General features: G+C 34.4%; 3 protein-coding genes across 14 annotated transcripts; all 3 read left to right on the top strand.

Moving 5' to 3' along the window:
- Positions 1-22: 22 nt before the first annotated feature.
- Positions 23-5,220, top strand: LOC122567467 (transcription factor mef2A). 2 transcript variants are annotated; one of them, XM_043725988.1, is made up of 4 exons: positions 23-141; positions 930-1,032; positions 1,181-1,378; positions 1,457-5,220. In XM_043725988.1, the coding sequence occupies exons 2-4, from the start codon at positions 937-939 to the stop codon at positions 3,137-3,139; spliced, it is 1,977 nt and encodes a 658-aa protein (XP_043581923.1). In that variant the 5' UTR covers positions 23-141; positions 930-936; the 3' UTR covers positions 3,140-5,220. The 2 variants fall into 2 exon arrangements, with proteins under 2 accessions (XP_043581923.1, XP_043581924.1); XM_043725989.1 differs by lacking the exon at positions 23-141 and adding an exon at positions 194-369.
- A 2,470-nt stretch (positions 5,221-7,690) lies between these two features.
- Positions 7,691-14,893, top strand: LOC122567469. 10 transcript variants are annotated; one of them, XM_043725994.1, is made up of 7 exons: positions 8,191-9,535; positions 9,808-9,997; positions 10,164-10,227; positions 10,498-12,010; positions 12,977-13,210; positions 13,713-13,948; positions 14,014-14,893. In XM_043725994.1, exons 4-7 carry the CDS (start codon positions 11,658-11,660, stop codon positions 14,238-14,240), a joined length of 1,050 nt encoding a protein of 349 aa, XP_043581929.1. In that variant the 5' UTR covers positions 8,191-9,535; positions 9,808-9,997; positions 10,164-10,227; positions 10,498-11,657; the 3' UTR covers positions 14,241-14,893. The 10 variants fall into 10 exon arrangements, with proteins under 10 accessions (XP_043581930.1, XP_043581928.1, XP_043581929.1 ...); XM_043725997.1 differs by having other exon boundaries at positions 8,191-9,997; positions 10,498-10,622; positions 10,690-12,010; XM_043726000.1 differs by having other exon boundaries at positions 8,191-9,997; positions 10,498-10,956; positions 11,231-12,010.
- A 127-nt stretch (positions 14,894-15,020) lies between these two features.
- Positions 15,021-17,772, top strand: LOC122567470. 2 transcript variants are annotated; one of them, XM_043726005.1, is made up of 3 exons: positions 15,021-16,979; positions 17,291-17,458; positions 17,565-17,667. In XM_043726005.1, exons 1-3 carry the CDS (start codon positions 16,705-16,707, stop codon positions 17,566-17,568), a joined length of 447 nt encoding a protein of 148 aa, XP_043581940.1. In that variant the 5' UTR covers positions 15,021-16,704; the 3' UTR covers positions 17,569-17,667. The 2 variants fall into 2 exon arrangements, with proteins under 2 accessions (XP_043581940.1, XP_043581939.1); XM_043726004.1 differs by having other exon boundaries at positions 17,291-17,772.
- The last annotated feature ends 3,616 nt before the right edge of the window (positions 17,773-21,388 follow it).

Here is a 21,388-nt window from a genome sequence, read left to right as displayed (position 1 = left end):
TGGTCGATTCAATCGCGCAAACTCCGGAAAAATAATAAACAAAAGGAGCGATGGATCTTTTCCACCGAAGCTGCCCTATAATGTGTCGTATCGTGTCCCTGCTTGTTTAAGTGTTTATACGCGTGAAACAGCACCGCGGGGGTGAGTTTACGTAACAGAAGACTATATATCGTTATTTCAAAGTAGTGCACCATTTAGATAAACCTTCCGCTTACATTTATTGAAACATTTGCCGTATAAACTTAGAGAATTTTGAGGTTATATTGACAATCTATGATGGTCGCGTAACGAGAGGGCTCTAATGCAACGACGATATCATAGAAATTGTTCGATTTCTGTATTCAAGTGATCTCACGAAATTTATACATGGTGCATTTGATTTAAATAAGTTTTTATTGTTAATATATGAATATAGAAATTCGTTAGAAGCAAACTAGCATGCAATTTTTGACGCATTTGCTCCGTTACATTTGTTAGTACGAATTTTCAGCCGCCCCTTCTACTGCTCCTATTTACAGTCGTATCGTAATGCTTACGTGACACAATTACTGATATTCTTTAACTGATAATTTTCCTCTCCGTGCTCATTAAACATAATAATGAACGACATAACGTTGTTTTTCCTGCCTTTTTATTTCGAACATAGAATCTCATCATTAGCATTGTTATTAAATAAGTGTAAAATTTATAAATCAATTAAACGAGTGAAAGCCTTAATGATATGATATTTATTTTAACAACCTTTCTTTCTTTGAAATATTGTTTATTATTATGTATAACTACCATAGGAGCTTTTAACTTATTGTTACAATTTGTTTATTAATTTGGAAATGTTTTTTGTTTATATTATTCATTTATGTTTATGGAATTTATTTATGTATATATAGTAAACTACTATTTTCACTTACTTCGAATACTTTCATTTTCAGTTACAAAATGACAGAAGGTGGCGCAACTAGAATGAAGCGCAATGGCGCTCGTCTTTTTAAAAATCCTCCTCAGCCTCATATGTGTATACAAGATTTCATACAGGTATACTTAGTTAAAAGAGAACTTTACGTGTTTCAGAAACTCCCAATGATTACAGGATTTTCTATGAAGTTTTACCAATGCATTTATAATCATATTGAAAGTTCATGCAATTAAGATTAGTTAAAACTTTATTATTCTGTTACTTTAGGGCACTGCTGTTCCATGTTACGTAAATGTTTTATCTTGGGAAAAGATTGCGATGCCATTAAACCCTTCACAGCCTGTACGGTTTTATGGAGGAATGAGGGTTCGACCACCACGTACAAAAACAGAGGCTGTAGTATTCGCGGTAATGGCCAATCCTGAAATTCTTCGAATTAATGGCAAAAACGCTCAAGATCCAAAGGTACTTGTAGTACACAATTATTATACTTGAACACATTTATGAAGAACAATTTCCTGCATGGCTCTATTTTTGCTACAGAAGCGTACCAGCTTAATAGAACATTTACTAGACTTTGTGGAACGGATGAATACAGGCATAATTTTTATGCGACAATATACAATACTGAAAGATCGAGATATTACTGGTGAATTGAAAGAAGTTTGGAACGCAGTACAAGCGAGACGGGATTTGGAACAACCTCCGCCACAGCAAGAAACTTGGATCGATGCGCAGCCACCTGTTCCTCAATATCCTCAGTACCAAGATCATCAACAGCAGGATTACGCGTCACAACCTCCACAATATCATTCAAGTGTAGCATATGGTAGGCCAATAAGTAATGAAGGTATGCATTATGAAGGCTATGGTCATCAATCTCAGAATCCAGTAATTACACAAAACGATCAGATGTACCAAACCGGGCAATTAGTACCACAACAATATCATGGAAACGTTCCTCGGATTACACCGATCGCTCCTAGAGATCGTAGAGATAATATAGTACAGAATATTCCACAGCAAAACTGCCCTGCATATCCAGCCCCACAATATCAATTTCAACAGTTACCTAGACAAATGGTACCTCAGTATGTAAATTCGAATGTTCATCCTAATGCCGGCCTTAATTACGGCCCAAACACAAACGCGAATGTTAATCCAGCTATGAATACAAATTTAGCAGCACCTTACCAACAATATATAGCTTATCAACAGAGAATGGACCTTGACGTGCGCAGAATGCAACCACATCAGCAACAAATGCATTTGAATCATGTGCAACCAGTTCCACAATATGAACCAGCAGCACCATACAATGCTCAAACAACTTCGTCGATGAACGTTCTTAGATTAGGTAGACCGCATATGGGTGTTGCTCAGAAGAACAATGCCAGTAAGAGACAAATGAATTCTCCTACTCATTCCAAACAATCCTCTTGTACAAATTGTCAGAACAAAGACACATCCGATAATGGCACAAAACCGAAAAGTCCCGTTAAAGTCTTGCAGCGCGAGATATCATCGAATGATCGACAAGATACAAATAACCATATACTCAATGATAATAATAAAGTAGTCATAGAAAAAGGTTCAATCGAAGAAACAAACAACGTGCAAATAACAGATTTAGACGAAGAAACTAAGAAGGTTAATGATTCTGATAGTGAAGAATTGTCTAGAAAACCACACAATATTATTCATACTTCAGATTCGTCGTCGACGAACACGATAGGACGAGATGCAGTGAATTCTGTCGAGGAAAATACATCTGCTTTCGAGGAGAAACAGCAAGAAGTAAAAAATGCGGATGTTCCAAACGGGCAAAATTCATCAGATCAAAAATATCCAAAGTCAAAAGCTATCGTGATGAAAGGAAACAAACACAAAGAAAATACGGAGAATAACAGAACGATTCGTATTAGATTCGTTTCCGACCAAAAGAACGATAGCCCAAAACGTTCTCAGACGGTTAATAACATTATCAAGAGCGTTTTCAAGATTCACCCTGGCATGTCTGGTGAAGAAACGTCAAGTAAACGAAAGAGTAATGGACAGGCGAAGAATAATGCTAAGATTAACGGCGAGAACGAGGAGATACAACCAGGATATATGATATTAAAGAAAACAGATTCAACCACTCAGGAAGAAATAGTGAGCGAGTTAGCTCAACTATCCATTCAAGACTGCAAAGATGCGACTGAAGTTGGTGCCGTGCTCTCGTGATAACCTCGTTTGTAGCTAGTATCACTTACTAGCTTGCAACTAAAGAGCAATGTAAATAGATAGAAGATTAACAAATAATAAAAAAAGAAAAAAAAAAGTCAGAACGATAACAAATGCAAAAGAGAGGGACACGAAATCACAATATATATGAACACAGTCATACCAAAATATCAAGACGTGCTTTTGCTGACCGCCGTTTATTTTTCGACGAATCCATTCGTCTTCCTTTGCATAATTTTGAAGACGGATCATAGTGAAGAGTTTTTCAATCGTGAAGCTGAATAATTTTTCACTGAATTTAGAATATTTGCTGTGGGTATACACAGATGATGAAAGATTTTAACATAATCTATACATATATGTTAGATACAGGTGGAACTTTTAGAAGAGTGATCCCCGTTAACTGTTAAATAACTTAAGAAGTGTTTATAATACGAGTTCAAACGGCAACAAGAAGTATACATTAATTACATATTTGTTTATCAAGGTCCGTCAAACAATTTTGCTTCCAGTAATATCTGTTGATAGTCTTCGAGTGAAAAAATTAAAACCATGGGACATCATCAACATTTGCATGCTGGATGCAAGAAAACAAATTTGCAACTTCCACTCTTGGATTTGAATAGATACATGTCCAGAATGATACAGTTTCGAAACGATTATTACCGAGAAGAAAAGCTGATCGATACGTCTGGTATTTCAGTAACATATGTAATTTAACGTAAAATATTGAGTCGTTCCCGTAGGTTAAACCAAGAGAACAGTTTCACGATGGAACAACGGCTGGTCATCGCGTACTTACCTTTCAACCAAGCAATTAGTGGAATTATACCGGGTGGTACAGATTAGTTCATGTTCGATAACAATATTGTGGATCGTAGTACGTACAGCTTTTAACAACTGAACTCAAATTCTTGTCTACGCGTTGATGCTTCCCTTGCGAGGACGTTTTTTGCCTCCTTTATTTTTCATACTCGTATGCAGGATTTCGCACTTGGAAAAGGAGATTTCGAACATTGTGTTTTAAGATTGAAAAAATGGAAAAACAGGAAAATTTGTCCACCCGGTACATTCTCTGATAGTATCACTAGTATCATATATTGAAAAAGAGGAAAAGACACAGAGCTGCCAAACCTCCATAAATCATATCAAAATATTTGGAGGGATATTACACGAATAATTTATTGATTGACAAGCTCTTTCTCGTTGACTTGTTATTCTACCGCAATTTTTGTAGCTTGCCTAAGAGGCTTTCAATCATTCACAGAGGGAAAAAAGGACAGAAAGACAAAAGAAAAGATAACAGTTCACCTTGTCAATGGTCTACACCAATAGAGATTGGACGGTCAATTAATAAACTTGGCTTCGTTCATGGCATGACCGTATCATATCATACGGTGCATTAGTTCAACATCGAATTAACTACGAGGCCTCTGTAAATTCGACGTACCGTTTTGCACTCTAAACATAAAGTATCGCTGCCACGCGAAACGATATCGTCTGCTATCAATTTATTTAGCGTTATTATATTACTGTCGTGCCGTGCGTTCTCCCGACGCGAATTACATTCTTTGATATTTTATAGGAATATACCCTCCATAATTCGTTTACAGTCGATACAATAATCGAGAAACTTTTAAAATGAAACCAAAAAGCAACAAAGATATAAAAGAAGACACAGAGGATACAAACAACGTCAGCGTGTTCTGTCCATGCAACTGAGCTAATTAACTTCAATATTTTTGTCGTTCTCCTGATTTTTTCTTTTTAGATATCTAGAAAACATTTTTCTTTTTTAACTATCTAGACATTGTCCGTATGTTTTCTTCTTTAGTATATTCAAGGTGCTTCGTTAGTAAGTCTAAGATCTCAGCTCGTGATACACAAACAATAAATTTAGTCATCGATGATCATGGCACCGGTGGGAAAGGACCAATCCGCAAGACCAGGGTGCAATTAACGATTTCCAGATGTCTGGAAACAGCGTAGAATTCCTAAAACGAGCTGGCTCTCGAGTGGAAAAATGATGTGCTCGATCTTCTTTTTTTTTCCTTTTTTTTTTTTTTTTTTTTTCATCTTTTCTCGATCTCCTATCGTCTTCGGTTTGTATGAACAGAAAAAATGAGGGAAACACGATAATAACAATAACTTGACGCGTATAAACCTGTCGCGTACCAACAAATGTTTTCACGTGCATACGCTGCGCAAATAATGTTACGAATAATATACTGAGAAACAAAACACCATATGTACGTATAATGCAATACATATGAAAAGGTTTTTTTCCTTAGTTTATACGACATCACGAAATGAGATAAAACATTTACGGATTTCGTGTTTAATCCAAGAGATTGCCCGAACAAATTATCTATATTTTATTATTTTTCGAGAGAGAAAAAAATGAAAAGAAATTTACATTTTATATAAATCAGCGCCGTGAACGCGTTGCTTTTTTTAAAACAATCATAAATTGCTCATTAGCAATTTATCGTAATTACTTTAGCAGTAAGTCTTAAACGCAGCCGATTGTCATTCCTGTCATTGTATTTCGTTTTACTTATTTTTTTCTCGTTTTTTCGTCTTGTTCTATCGATTCAAAAATATAATCTTTTTTTTGCATACAATAAGAGGAGTGGATCTCAAATGTGACTGAAATCGTCTTGCGGCGGATTGTTTAGTCAGTTTCATTTTAAAATGTTCGAACAACTGGAACATGTCGCGAAATGTTAGGTTATCGATCCGAAGATCTTATTGGTTTTATCGAATCTAATGTTTACTACCCCTTCTCATCCCGTCTCTCTTTTTGTTTCTTTGATTTTTAAACATAATTCTGAGCGGCTTGGCCCCTTCCTTTGCCAAACATCCCCAAAGTCCCTCCTCTCATTATTGTTAATAATATGTATTCAGTATTCGTGTTATTTTAGATTCTTATTATTATTGTCAGATATATTCTGGTTTATTATATCATTATTACCATGAACAATGTAATCTATTATTATTCTATAATACATGGTTTTTCCAAAGCTTGCCTGTTGTTGTTTATCTATCTGTAAAAACAATGTACCTTATAGAAATTATAAATGTATGAATCAAAATAGAGTAAACATTAAGCATTTTACAAAAGAATAAATGTTTAATGTGTCATGGCTGACACGTATATAAATGCAACTTCGCGTCTTCGCAAACTCTCCATTGTTTAGTATTGAACTTACTTTTGTAAATATCGATTACGCTTAATTCTTTCATCTGCATTTAAGTATAGTTACTTAAAGTCAGCAAGACATATCGTAAAACATCTCCATCATTTTCGAAGTTCATGTAGGAGTATTCAAAATGTGTTAGTATCTTTTTCCTTATATCTATGCAATAAAAAATTTATTTGTCGTGATTATTGCGAACACCGCGAACAATGATCTTTTTTATTTTGAATGGTTTTTTGCACTTTCATCGTCAATTTATTTCTCAAAAAATGATAGCAACAAATTTAATAATTTTCACATTTTTTTATATACACAAATCTAAATTACGTATAAAGGACACAATTCATACAGATGGTAATTAATAGTACTGAGGCACAAGATTCACAAACCGAAGAACTTTATTATGTATGTTACAATATTTCATAATAATGTAATTTGTATGTTTTCGTGGTAGTTAATAATTATTTTATGTTTCAATACACAACTGCATTAAGATATCCTATTGCATCATTAAAATAGTATCAATTATTCTTACTAGAATCATCGAGGAGTAATCCAACACATAAAGACTATAAAATATTTCACGATAGGTGTATGACAGTTCTAAGAGATGTCTATTCTTCATCTGTAGTTTAAAGCATATGCGATACGTGTAGAACGACTCGAGCAACGATGTCGAAAATACACTAGCTATTTACTTTCTCCAGCGTACGAACACCATACTAGTACTGCGTACATATACGTACAAAGTTAGAGCTGACAGAAAAGTAAAAGTAAACCACTTTCCCTTTCTATTCGTACGAAACGCGATAAGCCGTGTTTTAACGTTTATTTTCGCAAACGAAATGAGGGAGTTTCTTGCTCTACCGATAATTTCATCCACCGGCATTTTCGCTCTATCGGTAACCACGTGATCACGAATATCGTCTACGCTTTGAATTTTTTTTCAGAGAGAATTAAATTAAGATACGCGATTTAATTAAATAAATTTAATAATATTATTTTTAATATCAACACCATGTATTTCTGCAAAATATTAATATAATATCTAATTCAGCAAATCTAATATTTAACTTCCGACGCAATTAGATAAATGAAAAAACCATCCACTCACAAAAAGAGAAACGAATATTAATAAAACGGAATGAAACCTATAAATAACTGAAAGATTCAAAATATATTTATACAGTAGCAATATGAAATTTTAAATAAAAATTCGAATTTCGTATCGTTAAACCCGAATCACGAAAAAAAATAATATTTCATATTTTAATTTTTTCTTGAATAAAAATTTTTTATAATATTTCATTTAAAAAAATATATTTCTTATATAAAAACGCATTAGATATTCGACTTTTTACATCAAGGTTGTTCATATACTCCACTTATATGTCTCCTATATACATTTAAAGAGAACGGTGCACAGCTAAGAGAAGGAAGGAACGAGCGAAAGGTAGGAGACTTACCTTTCTCCTAAGATGTACGCTAGAAACTTGTTCCTTTCATTCCCTTGCAATGCACGCAACTAGCACGATCAAGTAATGAAGACGTGACAATCTTGCAGTTCGTTCGCGGGGAATTGTGCTTACGTGACGATAAATTGGTTCGTTTGATTACCTCGTGCATGTGGGGCCGACAGTGTTCGCCGGTGAACGTGACATTTGCAGCTGAACATTGAACAGTTTACGTATAGTGCAGTGCACCCCGCGATACATGTGGCTTAAATGAAAAAGGAGTGATTCCGTTATTCGCGTGTACGAAAATGAGAAAGAAGATCGAGCAGGATACAAAAAACACAGAGAAACAAACGGACTGTACAGGTCAGTGGCTTTTTTCGAGAGGTGCAGTGCACCGACGATATTTTGTTTACTCTTGGTGGACCAATTTGTATACGTATGCCAGATATTTTGCTTTCATTCCTGTGAGATATAGTTCGTTTCCAAGCAGTTTTATGTTTCTTGTTTCAGTCAGATAAGAGTATTTGCGCAGTGTCGATCTCTTTTTTTATAGAATTGGAAACCTCGAATTTCATAAGTTTAAAATCTTATAGATGGAAGTGTTGTGAGATGCAGAGATAGTTTTAGATATGTAATTATTTAATGTAACATGGGTAACAGTATGAAGGTTAAGTTAGAGTAATTCTTTGACTTTAAAGTGAAAATTTACTGTCTGCAAAGTTTTCGTCGTGTTTAAATGTAGATACAGTTACATAATTTTGGTTCGTGACCAAAATTATTTGTATATAGATTTGTAAAATCATTATTATTATTAGTTCTCTCATGTAAAGGTCGCGTGATATTTTATCGAGATTATTTAAAGAATTTCAGAGGTGAAAGATCGTGATTATTAGATTATAGATGATTTCCTACATTTTTAAAAGAAAGAGTACGCACTCGGACAAAAAAGAAAAAAGTTTATCGTGCATCGTTGGCCTCTCTTGTCTCTATGAAGGACGCGTATATACATGTACAGGAAGGTTTCGTAATTCCTGACAAATCCAATTTATGATTTTTCTATTGATTGTGAGACTATACGATAGTTGATATAATAAGAAAAAAATAATAATATCTTGGCAATAGCTGTGCATAGATCATCAACAGAGGTGTAATCATTTAAAGTAGTTAGAATGAGAAAAAAAGAAAAGATCAATAGAAATATTAAATTTAGAAAATTCAAAGATTATTTCTATTTGAATTTATATATGAATTTATAACTAATTTTCGAATCAATTATTGCATATAGTAATATTTAAAGACTGAATAGATATTTCCTCACTATGAGTGACCAACGAAATCGATTTGATAATTTACTGTTAATGTGGAATATTAGCTATCGCCAAGCGTCATTTAACACGTTCCGCGTTTCTCGGAGAATTGCACGTTCCTTCTAAACATGCAGTAATTGACGAAAGTGCGAATAGAAACGGACGTCCTCGACTTACTTTTCTCGGTTGTTTAACTACGAATGCAATACATGTGCAAATGAAAATAGCTGAATTCTAATTCTTCTACGTTTTCATTGTTCAAATATTCAACTAATGTTGTTAAAACAGAAACAGAAACGATTAATTGTTAACTAGAGAATATATCGAAGAATTTGTCGGTGAAAGCAATTGTTTTCGCAATGTGCCGGTGACATAACCTCGATGATCTAACTTTCTACATACTATGCATGAGTAGAAAATCAAATTTATAAAGTAATAATAATGTAAAGTAATAATAAAGTAAAGTAAAATAATAATGATAAATAATAAAATAAATAATAAAAGAAATAAGATATGACGAGATAATTTTCTTTTAAAAAGATAAAATACATTTTGTTGGATGATTGATATCGAGTATTTAATATAAATGATGGAATAACAACGATAGAAGTTTTTCGATATATCACGAAAGAAGTTTTAATTATATATTCTTAATTCTTCTGAAATAAATTAATCCCGTAATATTATTTATATATTGCACTCAGTGTTTTATTCTTCTGTGATGGAACAAGTGTCTATCGTTCGACTAGACTGGACTACATTTTGAAGTCTGAACAAGTTGACAATCGCAAATTATGATGTCTTCGATATTTCGTAACCTCTTATAATAGCTCCTTCGTGATCAATCAGACGGAAGTAGCTTTTATTCATTATGTCATTCTGGAAGTTTCTCTGGTTTGTAAATCGACAGCTATTAGAAAATATTACTCGATAGAGATACAATATTTTTAGTTATATAGTTAATTGAAAAATTACATGCGAAAGGATTTGGAACTAATTATAAAATTAGATAAAAGAACTGTGATCCTTTGTTTTATCCTTGTATCTTTTATGATTGCAGCTATATGTGATAAAATGATAAAAAAAACGATAAAAACTAACCTGTAACTGGAGTATTGGTGTTCGTAAGTATTAAGCATTACAGAATTATTTACTTACTTCAAGAGTTCTTTATCCTCGCGTTATTTAATTACATACGAAACTGTGAGTCATGATAAAGCAGGTTAGTCTAATTTTAAACGAAGAGAAACGCTACTATGATTAATTCAAACAGAGGTATCTAATTCTAGACACCGATCATCATCGTATTTAATTATAGTACATCATATTTTACTGCTTACTATTTCTATGAAATTAATACAAATTGACTAAAATACCTATTAAATATTTATTAGGTCTGGATGTTAAAATTTGGCCATAGAATAACCGATCTCTTATAGATTTGATCATAGGACGATCTTGAACACTCTCGAACAACCTTCAATTTACTTTATACGATACGTATCTAGAAGGCCATGTGGTAATCATTAGAAATCCTTGCATGGCATGATTGCATACTTTAAGTGAATTCGATTCGTCTATTTCAGTTCAATTGAAGATTGTATTTGAACCGAATTTGTACTTTTAAAAAATGAAAGGTTCGAAAGTATGGGAATTACTGGAATAATCCATTATGGTTCAATCAATTCGATAGTGACCTAATGATAATGGGCCTAATATGAGCAAGCAAACCGTATTCAATTACGTCTCATTATGGGCATCTATCGATCTTCTTTATTCCTGTCACGTCCGCTGCACAGATGTACCCACTTTCGATGGCTCTGAATACCAAATGAATTCCATCGTATCGAATCGTAAGATCACCCACACGATCTACGTTCTATGTGCGTGCGCTAGTTTTACAAAATCGGTCCGTTGTAAGTTTTTTGTCAAACAATGATCGAATCACGAAACAACTTCATTTTTACGAAGATTTGTTGCCATTCGTAATACGGTAGAATTGGCATTTATCAGATTCAATGCAAGTTTGTTACAAATCCGTTACAGAGGATGACATAGGATTTAATGGTATTTTAGGATACTTCGGTAGTTAATTTATTTTAGTTAATCGGATTTTGGAAATTTCAGTTCCCTGGAATTCTGTAGATTTTAGAATCATCGAAAGATTCTAGGAATCACGTTAGGTTCTGAGGATATCGAGGACCTCAGAAGAATTCAAAGATGGCGAGTCTCAACGACTTTCAAGAGTTTGGAATGTTCCTATAGTATGTATAGTGTGTGTATTAATATGCATATTAGGAATTCGAGGTCAGAACTTCAGCACACAAAAGAAAGATTCAAGAATCAAAATCCAAGAGCAAAATTCTTGGTTCTGGATTCTGAACTCCAGACCTTTATTTGTCAGTCCGGTATAACACTTCGCAAATATTCTACATTTTTTTATTATTATTTATACAACTAACTTTTTAAGACATTCTCCTATAGCAAGTCATAAATTTAAAACACTGAAAAGTATTTCGATCGATAAAGATGAAAAGGACATTTCATTATTGAAATGACAATTGTCATGGGCCTGTGTCTGCATTTAGATGTGGAATCGAAGCTGCGAACGCTCCTCAAAGATGGAGCAAGCACTTTCATGGACTTTGAATGGCTACAACCAGAATTACCGTCGTTCTTCGACGAAAAAAAGTTTCTCCTCGGACAGCAGATGTTTTATAACAACGCTTTCACCATGATGATTGCCAAACTATGTGGATTATTATCTTTATTCGCTGTACCGTCGATCAAGGACGTTTTAATATTCACCAGACAGAGTGGTACACCGTGTGCTGCCTTTCGCAGATACGTATCCACCATTCTACATAATTGGGTTTGGTATGGAAAAAGAGCTGGCATAGAAAAAGAGTAAGTACACCTAACAATGGTTATTTAAAGATCAGACGAGAGTAACATAAATATTTTTTTTTCATTTTAAAAACACTTTTCAGTAATTGCAGAAACAAAAAATCTGGTTTTTAACTGGACAGCAATTTATCTACTAAAGAAGTTTTAATTTATTCATATAAGATACCTCGAACAGTGTCAACAAATTTTCAAAAATGATAAATGAAAAGTAGGTCATTTTCCTGCGAGCCAGTAACTTACTAATTCAATTCCTCGGAAACGCGAGGCGTGTTAAGAATACCGTTTTCTTTAAATAAGTTTCTATTCTTATCATTTGTCGCTATTTATAACAGTAACACTTCCAACGCGCGTTGACCGTTGTTTATCATTAAATTGACGCTTTGAAACATGTATAGTAGCGTATTCAACATCGTGTGGAAACGTCGACTTTTTTACGAATTCTGACAAAGTGTCCTGTGTACGAAAATATGTAAGAGGGAGAAATCCATCGGGTACTCGTCGTTCATTGGCATTCAAGGAATCATCGAATGCGTGCAGTGTTGGTATTTTAATCGATTTATCTTGCCGGATATGTATTCCAGCGTAGACGAACGAACGGAATAATTTCGTGTCTGGGAAAGTCCAAGATATTCGACACGAGTATCATACATATTTTTTCAATAAAACCCAGCCATATAACATATATGCGTATAGAATAGAATAGTAGAATATCAAATGGAAGATTCGATTGTAAGATTCGACTTAAATCGACCGTAACGTAAGCGTAAATAAGAGAAAATAAAAAAAAGAGAAATAGAGAGAAAAATAAAACGATTTAAATTAAGTAAATTTGTTTAGTATGAAATATTAAAAAAGATTGCTAGATCGATAAATTAAGGACAAATTAAACACAAATTTTGAGTTCATTCTGAATAAGATCTTTTATAAGAATAATTTTTTTTGTTTTTTCTCTTTCTTGTTTTGCAGATTTCTCGAATCGCTGAAAATCGTACGGAAAAAACACTGCGTAGCGTTTCGGAGAAGTTCAGAGGCGGGGCTGAACAGAGTCTCGCAACTGGATATGGCATTGGCTCAATTTGGATTCATGGGTTTCACCCTCCTGGCTGGTGACTATCTTGGGGTGAATAACAGTTCCGAGGAACTGGAAGGACTGATTCACTTTTGGCGAGTCATTGGCAACATGCTGGGCATGGAAGACAAGTTTGTAATCCAAACACGGATACTTCTTTCTTTTCAAAATCTTAAAATTAATTTCAATTAAAATTTGTTTTCCAAAGTAACGAAAAGAATTTATGTAAGTTTAACATTTAATAGCTATAGTAGTAATAATAGAAATAGTTGGAATGTAGATATTTATGCAAACTTATAACTACATAAAAATTTACAGAGAAATGGATGTAAATAAAAATGTTCGTTTTCATTAAATTATATTTCACAATTGTATTGTAAAGAACACTTTGTATATTTTGTATATTTTATATATATATATTACATGCACTTCTAAAAATTTTAAATTTTCCGTAAATGCATAAATTTAGTAATAAATTATGAATTGTTGAAGTGGATGTGAAAAGGGTAAAGAATTTTCTATGTAAATAATAAAGAGAATGCTCTACATAAGCAATAGAGCTAAGATCTTCTACATGTATAAGTAATAAGGATAGAATTTTCTATGTAAATAATTAAATACATCTATCCATAGGTACAATCTTTGCACCGGAAGCGTGGAAGAGGCACGGGCTCTTTGCAGACGACTTCTGGACGAGATTTTTCTCCCCTCACTCGCCAGTGGTAGCAAAGATTTCGAAGAGATGAGTCGTATTTTAATAGAATCCCTATGGCCGGTGAATCCTTATATGGATTCGAGTGCTTTCATTGAATTCACATACATTCTAGCCTCCACTGCCGCCACGAATAATAATCACTCGTTAAAAATAGGTAAATCTTCTACTATACAGACGTAAATTGAACTTAGTGTATTTGCAAAATGATAATATTTTTAGATTCATCAAGGATGTCGTGGTATGGTAGATTTATCTTGAATGTTCAACTAATTACACACAAATACCTATTACCAACTACGTATTGGTGGTCCACATTCTTCAGGGCGTTCTTCAACAGCCAGATGCGGTTGGCCATCTATTTAACGGAAAATTTACCGTTTCTGGCGTTCTGGAGTTATGGTATAAAACACTCTTACGTCAATATATACAAATACCGCGTCATCTGACCTTAAATGTGGTAATTGTTTTATAAAATAATCAAAGAGTAACAGTTACCTTTTTCATCGAAAGTGTACATAATCTGACGTAAAATGATTCTACAAACGTATAATGTATTCTTAATAACTTATAATCATTGCAGTATATGTATTTAGGATATGCTTTGCAGTATTTTTAGACTCGTAACATGTTCGCAAGCTTTACTGCGGTTCTCGGATTTTTATGTTTTCGTTTTATTCTTTTTCTTAACAAACAATGAGATTTTTAAAATCTTGAGAGGAATTGTAGTGGATAATGAAGATATTACTTCTCTTTACAAATTTAAGAAATTTGTTAGTAACAAGAAACAGAGTCGTGTCTAATATGAACCAAAAAATCTAGCAGGGTTAAGGTCGATTTAAGTCAAAGCTCAATTTAGAAAATAAGCGATATATAATAATAATATTAAATAGCGCTGTGTTTAATGTAATTTTTTCGGTACCTGCAAAGAAAAGATTTATTACATTTATTACATGTATACTTAAAAAGTAGTTCTTATGACTGTATTTATAATTTTATAACTTTATATTAACTACTTAATGTAAATATAGATACAGTAAGCGACAAGTTAAATTTAAAGGAACGCTATCTGTCTTTATATTAATAAATTGATTGAATGAAATTGTGACGTGTGAAGTTGGTTTCAGACGAAAGACAATGACCCATCGAGCGTGCATCATACCCGCTTACACGAAAACCTTAAAAACTGTGTAATATTTCCACGCAACGTATTGTAATTTTAGTCAAGTCTGCCTTATCTCTCGCATCATGGCGTCTGGTGAGTGTTCCTTCTTCAGGCGAGACTACAACAATACTTTCGCACAGATCGTAAATCTGTCGTTTAACCAGTATTTCATTCGAGATGTTTCTTCGTCGTTTATTTTCTTTACAAACAGATATTCTTGGTAAACATGAATATCTAATTAAAAGATTATCAGTAATCGAATCTCAGATCGGTGTATCTCGAGCGAATTGAGCAAGTGCACGAGTAAAACTTGCGTCCAGTGACAATTAACCTTGGATACTATCCATGACACTAAAATAAACATGATGATAGAACAGATGTATAACTCGTTGGATAAAATATGCCTGCGATTCTATCGACAGTAGTATGAGACGTTGCGTTTCTATTTGCTAGATTCTTTAACTCATTAAGAAGGTACTCTGATTTAGAATGCCATTTTTGTATATTTTTTTAAAGATCTTTTTGTATTATTTCTTGCACACATATTTGTTAACGCTTGAAGAATATTCAACGGCTTTTTCAAGTGAAAATAATCATTATTAGTTATTAGTTGCTAGATATTAGTTATCAATTATTTGTCATTACATGCAAGTATTGGAATAATTGGTCAGAATTGCATAAATGCAAAGGTATTGAAGGACGTAAACAAAGTAATTTAGATATCGTTTTGCCAATGTAGAACAAACATAGTAGAATGATAGTGTATGTTAAACGAGAAGTATGTTAAGTGTAATCTAAGAATTTTAAGCGTATTTATAATATAACAATCATTTTAGGTTCTTAAGTCCCTCAAATGCTTTTATACGAGTAAATTGTATGGAATTTCGGTTCCAATTTTTCCATGGAACTGCGCCAATAGAAAGTCGAAACTCGTCGCGTGATTTCAAATCTCGACCCGAATAATTGCGCTCCAACCTCAAGGAATTGTGTTTTTTTTTTTCTTTCTTTGATAACTTCCTGTTGGTATCATCCTCGATGAACGTGCATAACGATGATAATACGACGTCGCGTGTCGCCGGCAATTTTACGTTTTGTGATTTACAAAATTGAAAGATAAATAGTAGTTTGCATACTTCTTAACAATTTTTTACGGACAATACTTTCCTTATTTTTAGGATAATGGAATAATTGAGATTCCTTTTATTCGAGTGACTCTATTACTCAGAAAGATGTAGCGTTCTTTCGACAGTTTCGATATTCTGTTAGGTTGATGCATATGAAATATCGTTTCCTCCAAATTTGCTATCGACGTATTAAAAAAGAGGAAATTCGCTATAAATCGTATACGTAGGTATATTGAATGTTAAGAATCTTCAAAATTTCTAATAAAAACATAAGAATCTAACGATTAATCATCAACAGGTCCATTCTACGAATGTTTGACCTGTAGAATTTTTATTTCCAATTCTTACAAAATCTGAAATAATGAAATCAATTATTATTTAGGAAAATGCATTGAATCACGTGAAAAGTTTCTGTTTTCGTTAAACGCGTGATCTTTTGAAAATATTACGTTAAAATTTTATGTAAGAAAAAGAAAATTTCATACGTATCAACGTGGAATTATCCAACAAGTATACGACGTTGTTTCATTTTGATATAAACTGGTAATTCTAGAAGACATTTACAGATAAACCGACGAAGATTCACTGAATGAAAAGTGTAGAATAGTACGTTAAGATTGTTGAATGTCGAGCAACGAGTGCAGCCGGAGGAGCAACGTAGTATTTAAGAAAAATGCAAGAATTCCATGCAACTGTGGATGGGAAGTGAGATTCGGTTACGGTGTCGCGGTTACGTTGGCCATCTTCGAGGCTAAACGTTTTTTCATGTTGATCCTGGAGATATTTGCCGAATGGCAAATCATTCGATTCGCAGGTGGTCTACGACCAGTCATATTTACGTTAATAAACGTCAGCTTGGGTTTACCGACTGCTCTAATTACTGTCCGCAGTATACGATCGTAAGTATTTTATTATAACATTATACAAATCTCGTACATAAATAATCTAACGGATTCTATGATAATCGAATTGTAGGGTACAATGAATTGCATAAAAACCTCATACAAATTTAAATTAGTATATGCAATCTGTATTTTAAGCTAAATTTTCTTTTTTACTGCTTTGGACTTTCTAAAGATTTGACATCATCTCACATCTTACATTATACATGGTTGTAGTAGTATATTATACATATATTGCGTATAGTAGTATTACACAGAATTTATCAATAAGATTTCAACAATTTTATATCCATTGTTTCTTCTTTTAGACGAAAAGTACCACGCTGCTGCGCGGAAACAAGACGAACGCTAAAATGCTTGTTAATAGTGATCGCGATATGCGCCATAATGAACGCGGCTACTCTGGTCTCCATAGGATATCACATGAACGTCAGGCAAGAAACGTTAATCGACATTTTCAACAATTCGATGCAATTGTACGTGAGTGCATCGTCTTACAAGTACGCGCTCGACGAGATACAATTCATCTTTCAATGCTGCGGCCATTCCTCCTACACAGATTGGTTTCTCTTTGACTGGCAGGTGAATCCACCATTCAAAGATGGTAACTCAAAGCACGGTATAACAAGTGTGAACGGAATAGTTTAAGAATATTGAATAACGTAAATAGTATCAGAAAAATATTCAACGATCAGGGAGTAGACTATGCTTCGCGAGATGAAATGGCTGTACAAAGTCCAGTATCTGACGAAGAATATAGAGACCGAAGTGTCCCGTTTAGTTGCTGTAATTTACGTGCAATGACACCGTGCGAACACACGGAGATCTTGGAGACTGACGTGAAAACCATAAATACGAATGGCTGCGTCGAAGTCGTTACACCTGTCATCCTTAGGATCGTCATCGTCGCTTACGTCATGACCAGCACGCTTGTAATCATTCAGATCTTCTTAGCCTTCTTAATTACAAAGGTAGTTTTAATTACAGTATAAATTTCTGTTGTTACCGGAGTATGTTACCAAACGTTTATGCAAATTCGTAAATACTCTTGCAAAAATTGATAAAGAAGTGAAACTTGAGTAAAAGAAAGCATATCTTAGCATTTATATTTTGTAATACGTATTTTATATTCTTTTTTATTCTATTTTATTTTATATTCTCGTTCATTTTATTTTTTGTATTTTATATAATCTGTTCTTTGTCCATTTTATTCTTTGTATCTTATATATCTTCTCTTTGTCCGTCTAATTGGTATTATATTATGACAGTTGTTGCGTTAACCATTTCGCACTAGATATTACATACAAATATGTAAGGTATGCATGTAAAGTACGTAGTTAAAGTAGACTTGCATTTCACTGTGTTATGTTTTCCTTACAAAAACCTTGGGAAAAAAGGTTCCTATCATTAATTGATAAAATATAATATTTTCCACTGTCTAAAGAAAATTAAACGAAGAATTAATTGTAAGAGTTAACAGAGTTCTCTGATAGACTCAATGACAATCTATTTACTTTATATGACGAAATATTCAATGACAAAGTACAGTATCAACAGTGAGATGCAACTGGATTTTTAATTTGCTCAATTAGATCTCTTGGATCTTTCCTTTAGATCATACGGAAACTTTTATGCGGAACGTGTCTCACGTACCATTTTCCAAAAACCTTCGCCAATGAGTCCACCAGCGCATCATTAGATGCTACAAGGTAAGATTCAATTAACAAGATAAATTTCATCATCTTTGTAACGTTCACGTATTAATGCGATATAAAATTCTGTATTTCCAATAATACAGTTCTTCTTAATAAAATAATACCGTTTAATAATAAATTAATGCTATAAAAACATGTAAGAAAAGACGTAGCCCAATCCACTTTTGCTGTCGATGTTTAATTTCATTTTTTTATTATTCAGTTCGGAAGCAGATGGACGAGGCCCCAGTACATCCTCCTCAAACTGGGAACAACAACCGAAATCTACAAAGAAACGCCATAAACGTATACGAAGCAGCAAACGCATGCCATCAAACAAAAATACTTATCCAAGAAATAAAAGCAACTCCAAAGACGATTCTACTTCCTCGTCGCCATTCGACTCTTCGCGTGGGACCAAATACTCCAGTCGTATCTCTAGAATCCTCGATGCCGCTAGAATCAGACCAAGTACCCACGAGGAGCACACGATATTCAAGAAACGATTGCGCGACGATGGAACGCGTTGAACAAACGAACTACCTATCATTCGCGTGTTTATTCCATCCGTCGTACAAATCAAATCACGTCACTGCGGATGTTTTACGAGCGTTTAGCTACATATATTCGCGTCTAAAAAAAGCATGAGCAGGTTAAACATGGAATAAACTCGCGTTCTCGAAGAATCGGAATAGGTATAAAGATCATTTCCTGGAGGAACAGCTGGTAAGCACTGCAAAGCGAGGAGGATCTTGTCGATGTCTGAAAACAGAATCTTCTGTCGAAGATATTCGAAGAAGACTCGAGGAAATTTAATCGAAAGACGGGCTACAATTTTGGAAATTATTGGATGAAGAAATAGGAAGAGAGCTGTTAAGAGGTAGCTAATTACTATGTATATATAAGAAAATAAAATTCACTCCATGTTATAAGAAAAGTGATAATAAACTCGTGGAAGAGGCGTTAAGACACTAAGAGACTAACTATGCGTCTTCGATAACGATGAAACACAAATTCTGTGAAGAATATTCAAAGAAGATTCGAGGGAATTCGATTGAGAGACGAAATGGAATTTTTTCGATATTGGAAAGAGAAACACGAAGAAGAATGATGATAAACACGTGAAAACGGCGTTAAGACACGGCTAACTACGCGTCTTCGATAACAATGAAATACAAATTATAATGATTAGAAGTAAGCGACGACAGCGAAGAAGACATGCGTGGTGGGGATCGACGAATCTTGCGTTTAGTAACACAAGATCGTCTACTGGAGTGCAGTACGATTCAAAGCACCGTGGAAGGCGCATTGGTAAAGTCGCTAATCCCAAGTTGCGTATAGATATAGTCGTACTACTTTGTGTCTTTAACGAAACGACTCGTAGCAGGTTTGTAAAATTCTGTCTCACAGATTTTGCATACGTAGGATTTCATTTAATACCTAGGATTAATTTGGTAAGACGTAGAGCATAATATGGTATAAGTCAGGCTTGGAATCTTTTGTGAATGTGTAGAGAGTCACTACAAAAAAGAAGCTTGTCAAGAATCGTTCGATTTTTTAAATTCTTAAAACCAATCGGAAATCAAATACGTAATCACGATTCTCGGAATTGATGGTATTTTCACATTTGTGTGATAAAAAATTCAATTGAGTTTATTATTTCCGAAATACATCGGATAACATTTCTTCAATCTAAATTCCAATATTCCAAATATAATACATACATACAATAATACCTTATAATGTAAATGAAAGTACCGAAACGTATGTATGTTACGATATTAATATGTAAATAAAGTTAGAATTATACAAATCAAAGCAAAAAATCCCTCCAAGTTGATTCGTTTCTCATTCGATGCGAGCGCGCGAATATCTGAACGTCCCCCACTCTCACGCTCGACAAACTTCGTGAGCATTCGTGCGCACTTCGGTTCCGACTAGAGCTGTTCGCGGTTCTCCGCCCCATTTCGGCCACGCTCGCACTATACAGGCGCGCGCGCCGGTTAGTTGCGAACGCTGTCGGTTCAGTTGAGAAGCGTTAGCTTGCTAGTGGTGATCGTTACGATTGTTACGTTCTTTGTTAGTAGTCGGTTATCCGCCACTCTGTCGATATCGTAGCATGTGCCCACCAGTTCACAGTCACGTATACGTCTACCTGCCGCACCACCAGCCCCATAATAAACTCGTCTCTTACGGCTACCGTTAGGGTTGCCGTGACACCGTGTCTGTTTTGTGTTCTTTCCTTCTTGAAAAAACCGGTAACGCTATCGTTTACATTCGCGAGCTGTCCCTTCATCCGGAGAATGTCCAGGCTATAACTTAAGAAATCTTCATTGGTGTGCATAGTGATAGCATGATTTTTTCTTGGATATTCTAGTGAATTTGCTCCAAATTGTGGCATTCGGTGGGTGAGTTTGCACGTGGTTGATTGATCGGCATACATGCGTTAAGCTCGACCCACGTATTTTCCGTCCGTATAGTGGTGCTAGTTGATCGAACCTAAGCGGCGCGATCACACACAAGAGATCAACGAGAAAGAAAGAGAAGAGTTACAGGGGGAAGAAAAGGGCGGCACACGCACGAAAAAAGAAGCGATCGAGTGAACGGAACAGAGAGAAAGATCGGGGACAAGATACGAAATTGCGAGGGCAGCCGAAGACCGTGAGACGAAGAGAGAAACTAGTTAAGAAGTAAGATAGAAAGAGACAGCAA

Source organism: Bombus pyrosoma, linkage group LG5 (genome assembly GCF_014825855.1).
Source record: "Bombus pyrosoma isolate SC7728 linkage group LG5, ASM1482585v1, whole genome shotgun sequence".
Lineage (NCBI taxonomy): Eukaryota > Metazoa > Arthropoda > Insecta > Hymenoptera > Apidae > Bombus > Bombus pyrosoma.
Note: the sequence above shows the minus strand (reverse complement) of the source record. Positions and strands in the feature narration are given on the sequence as shown.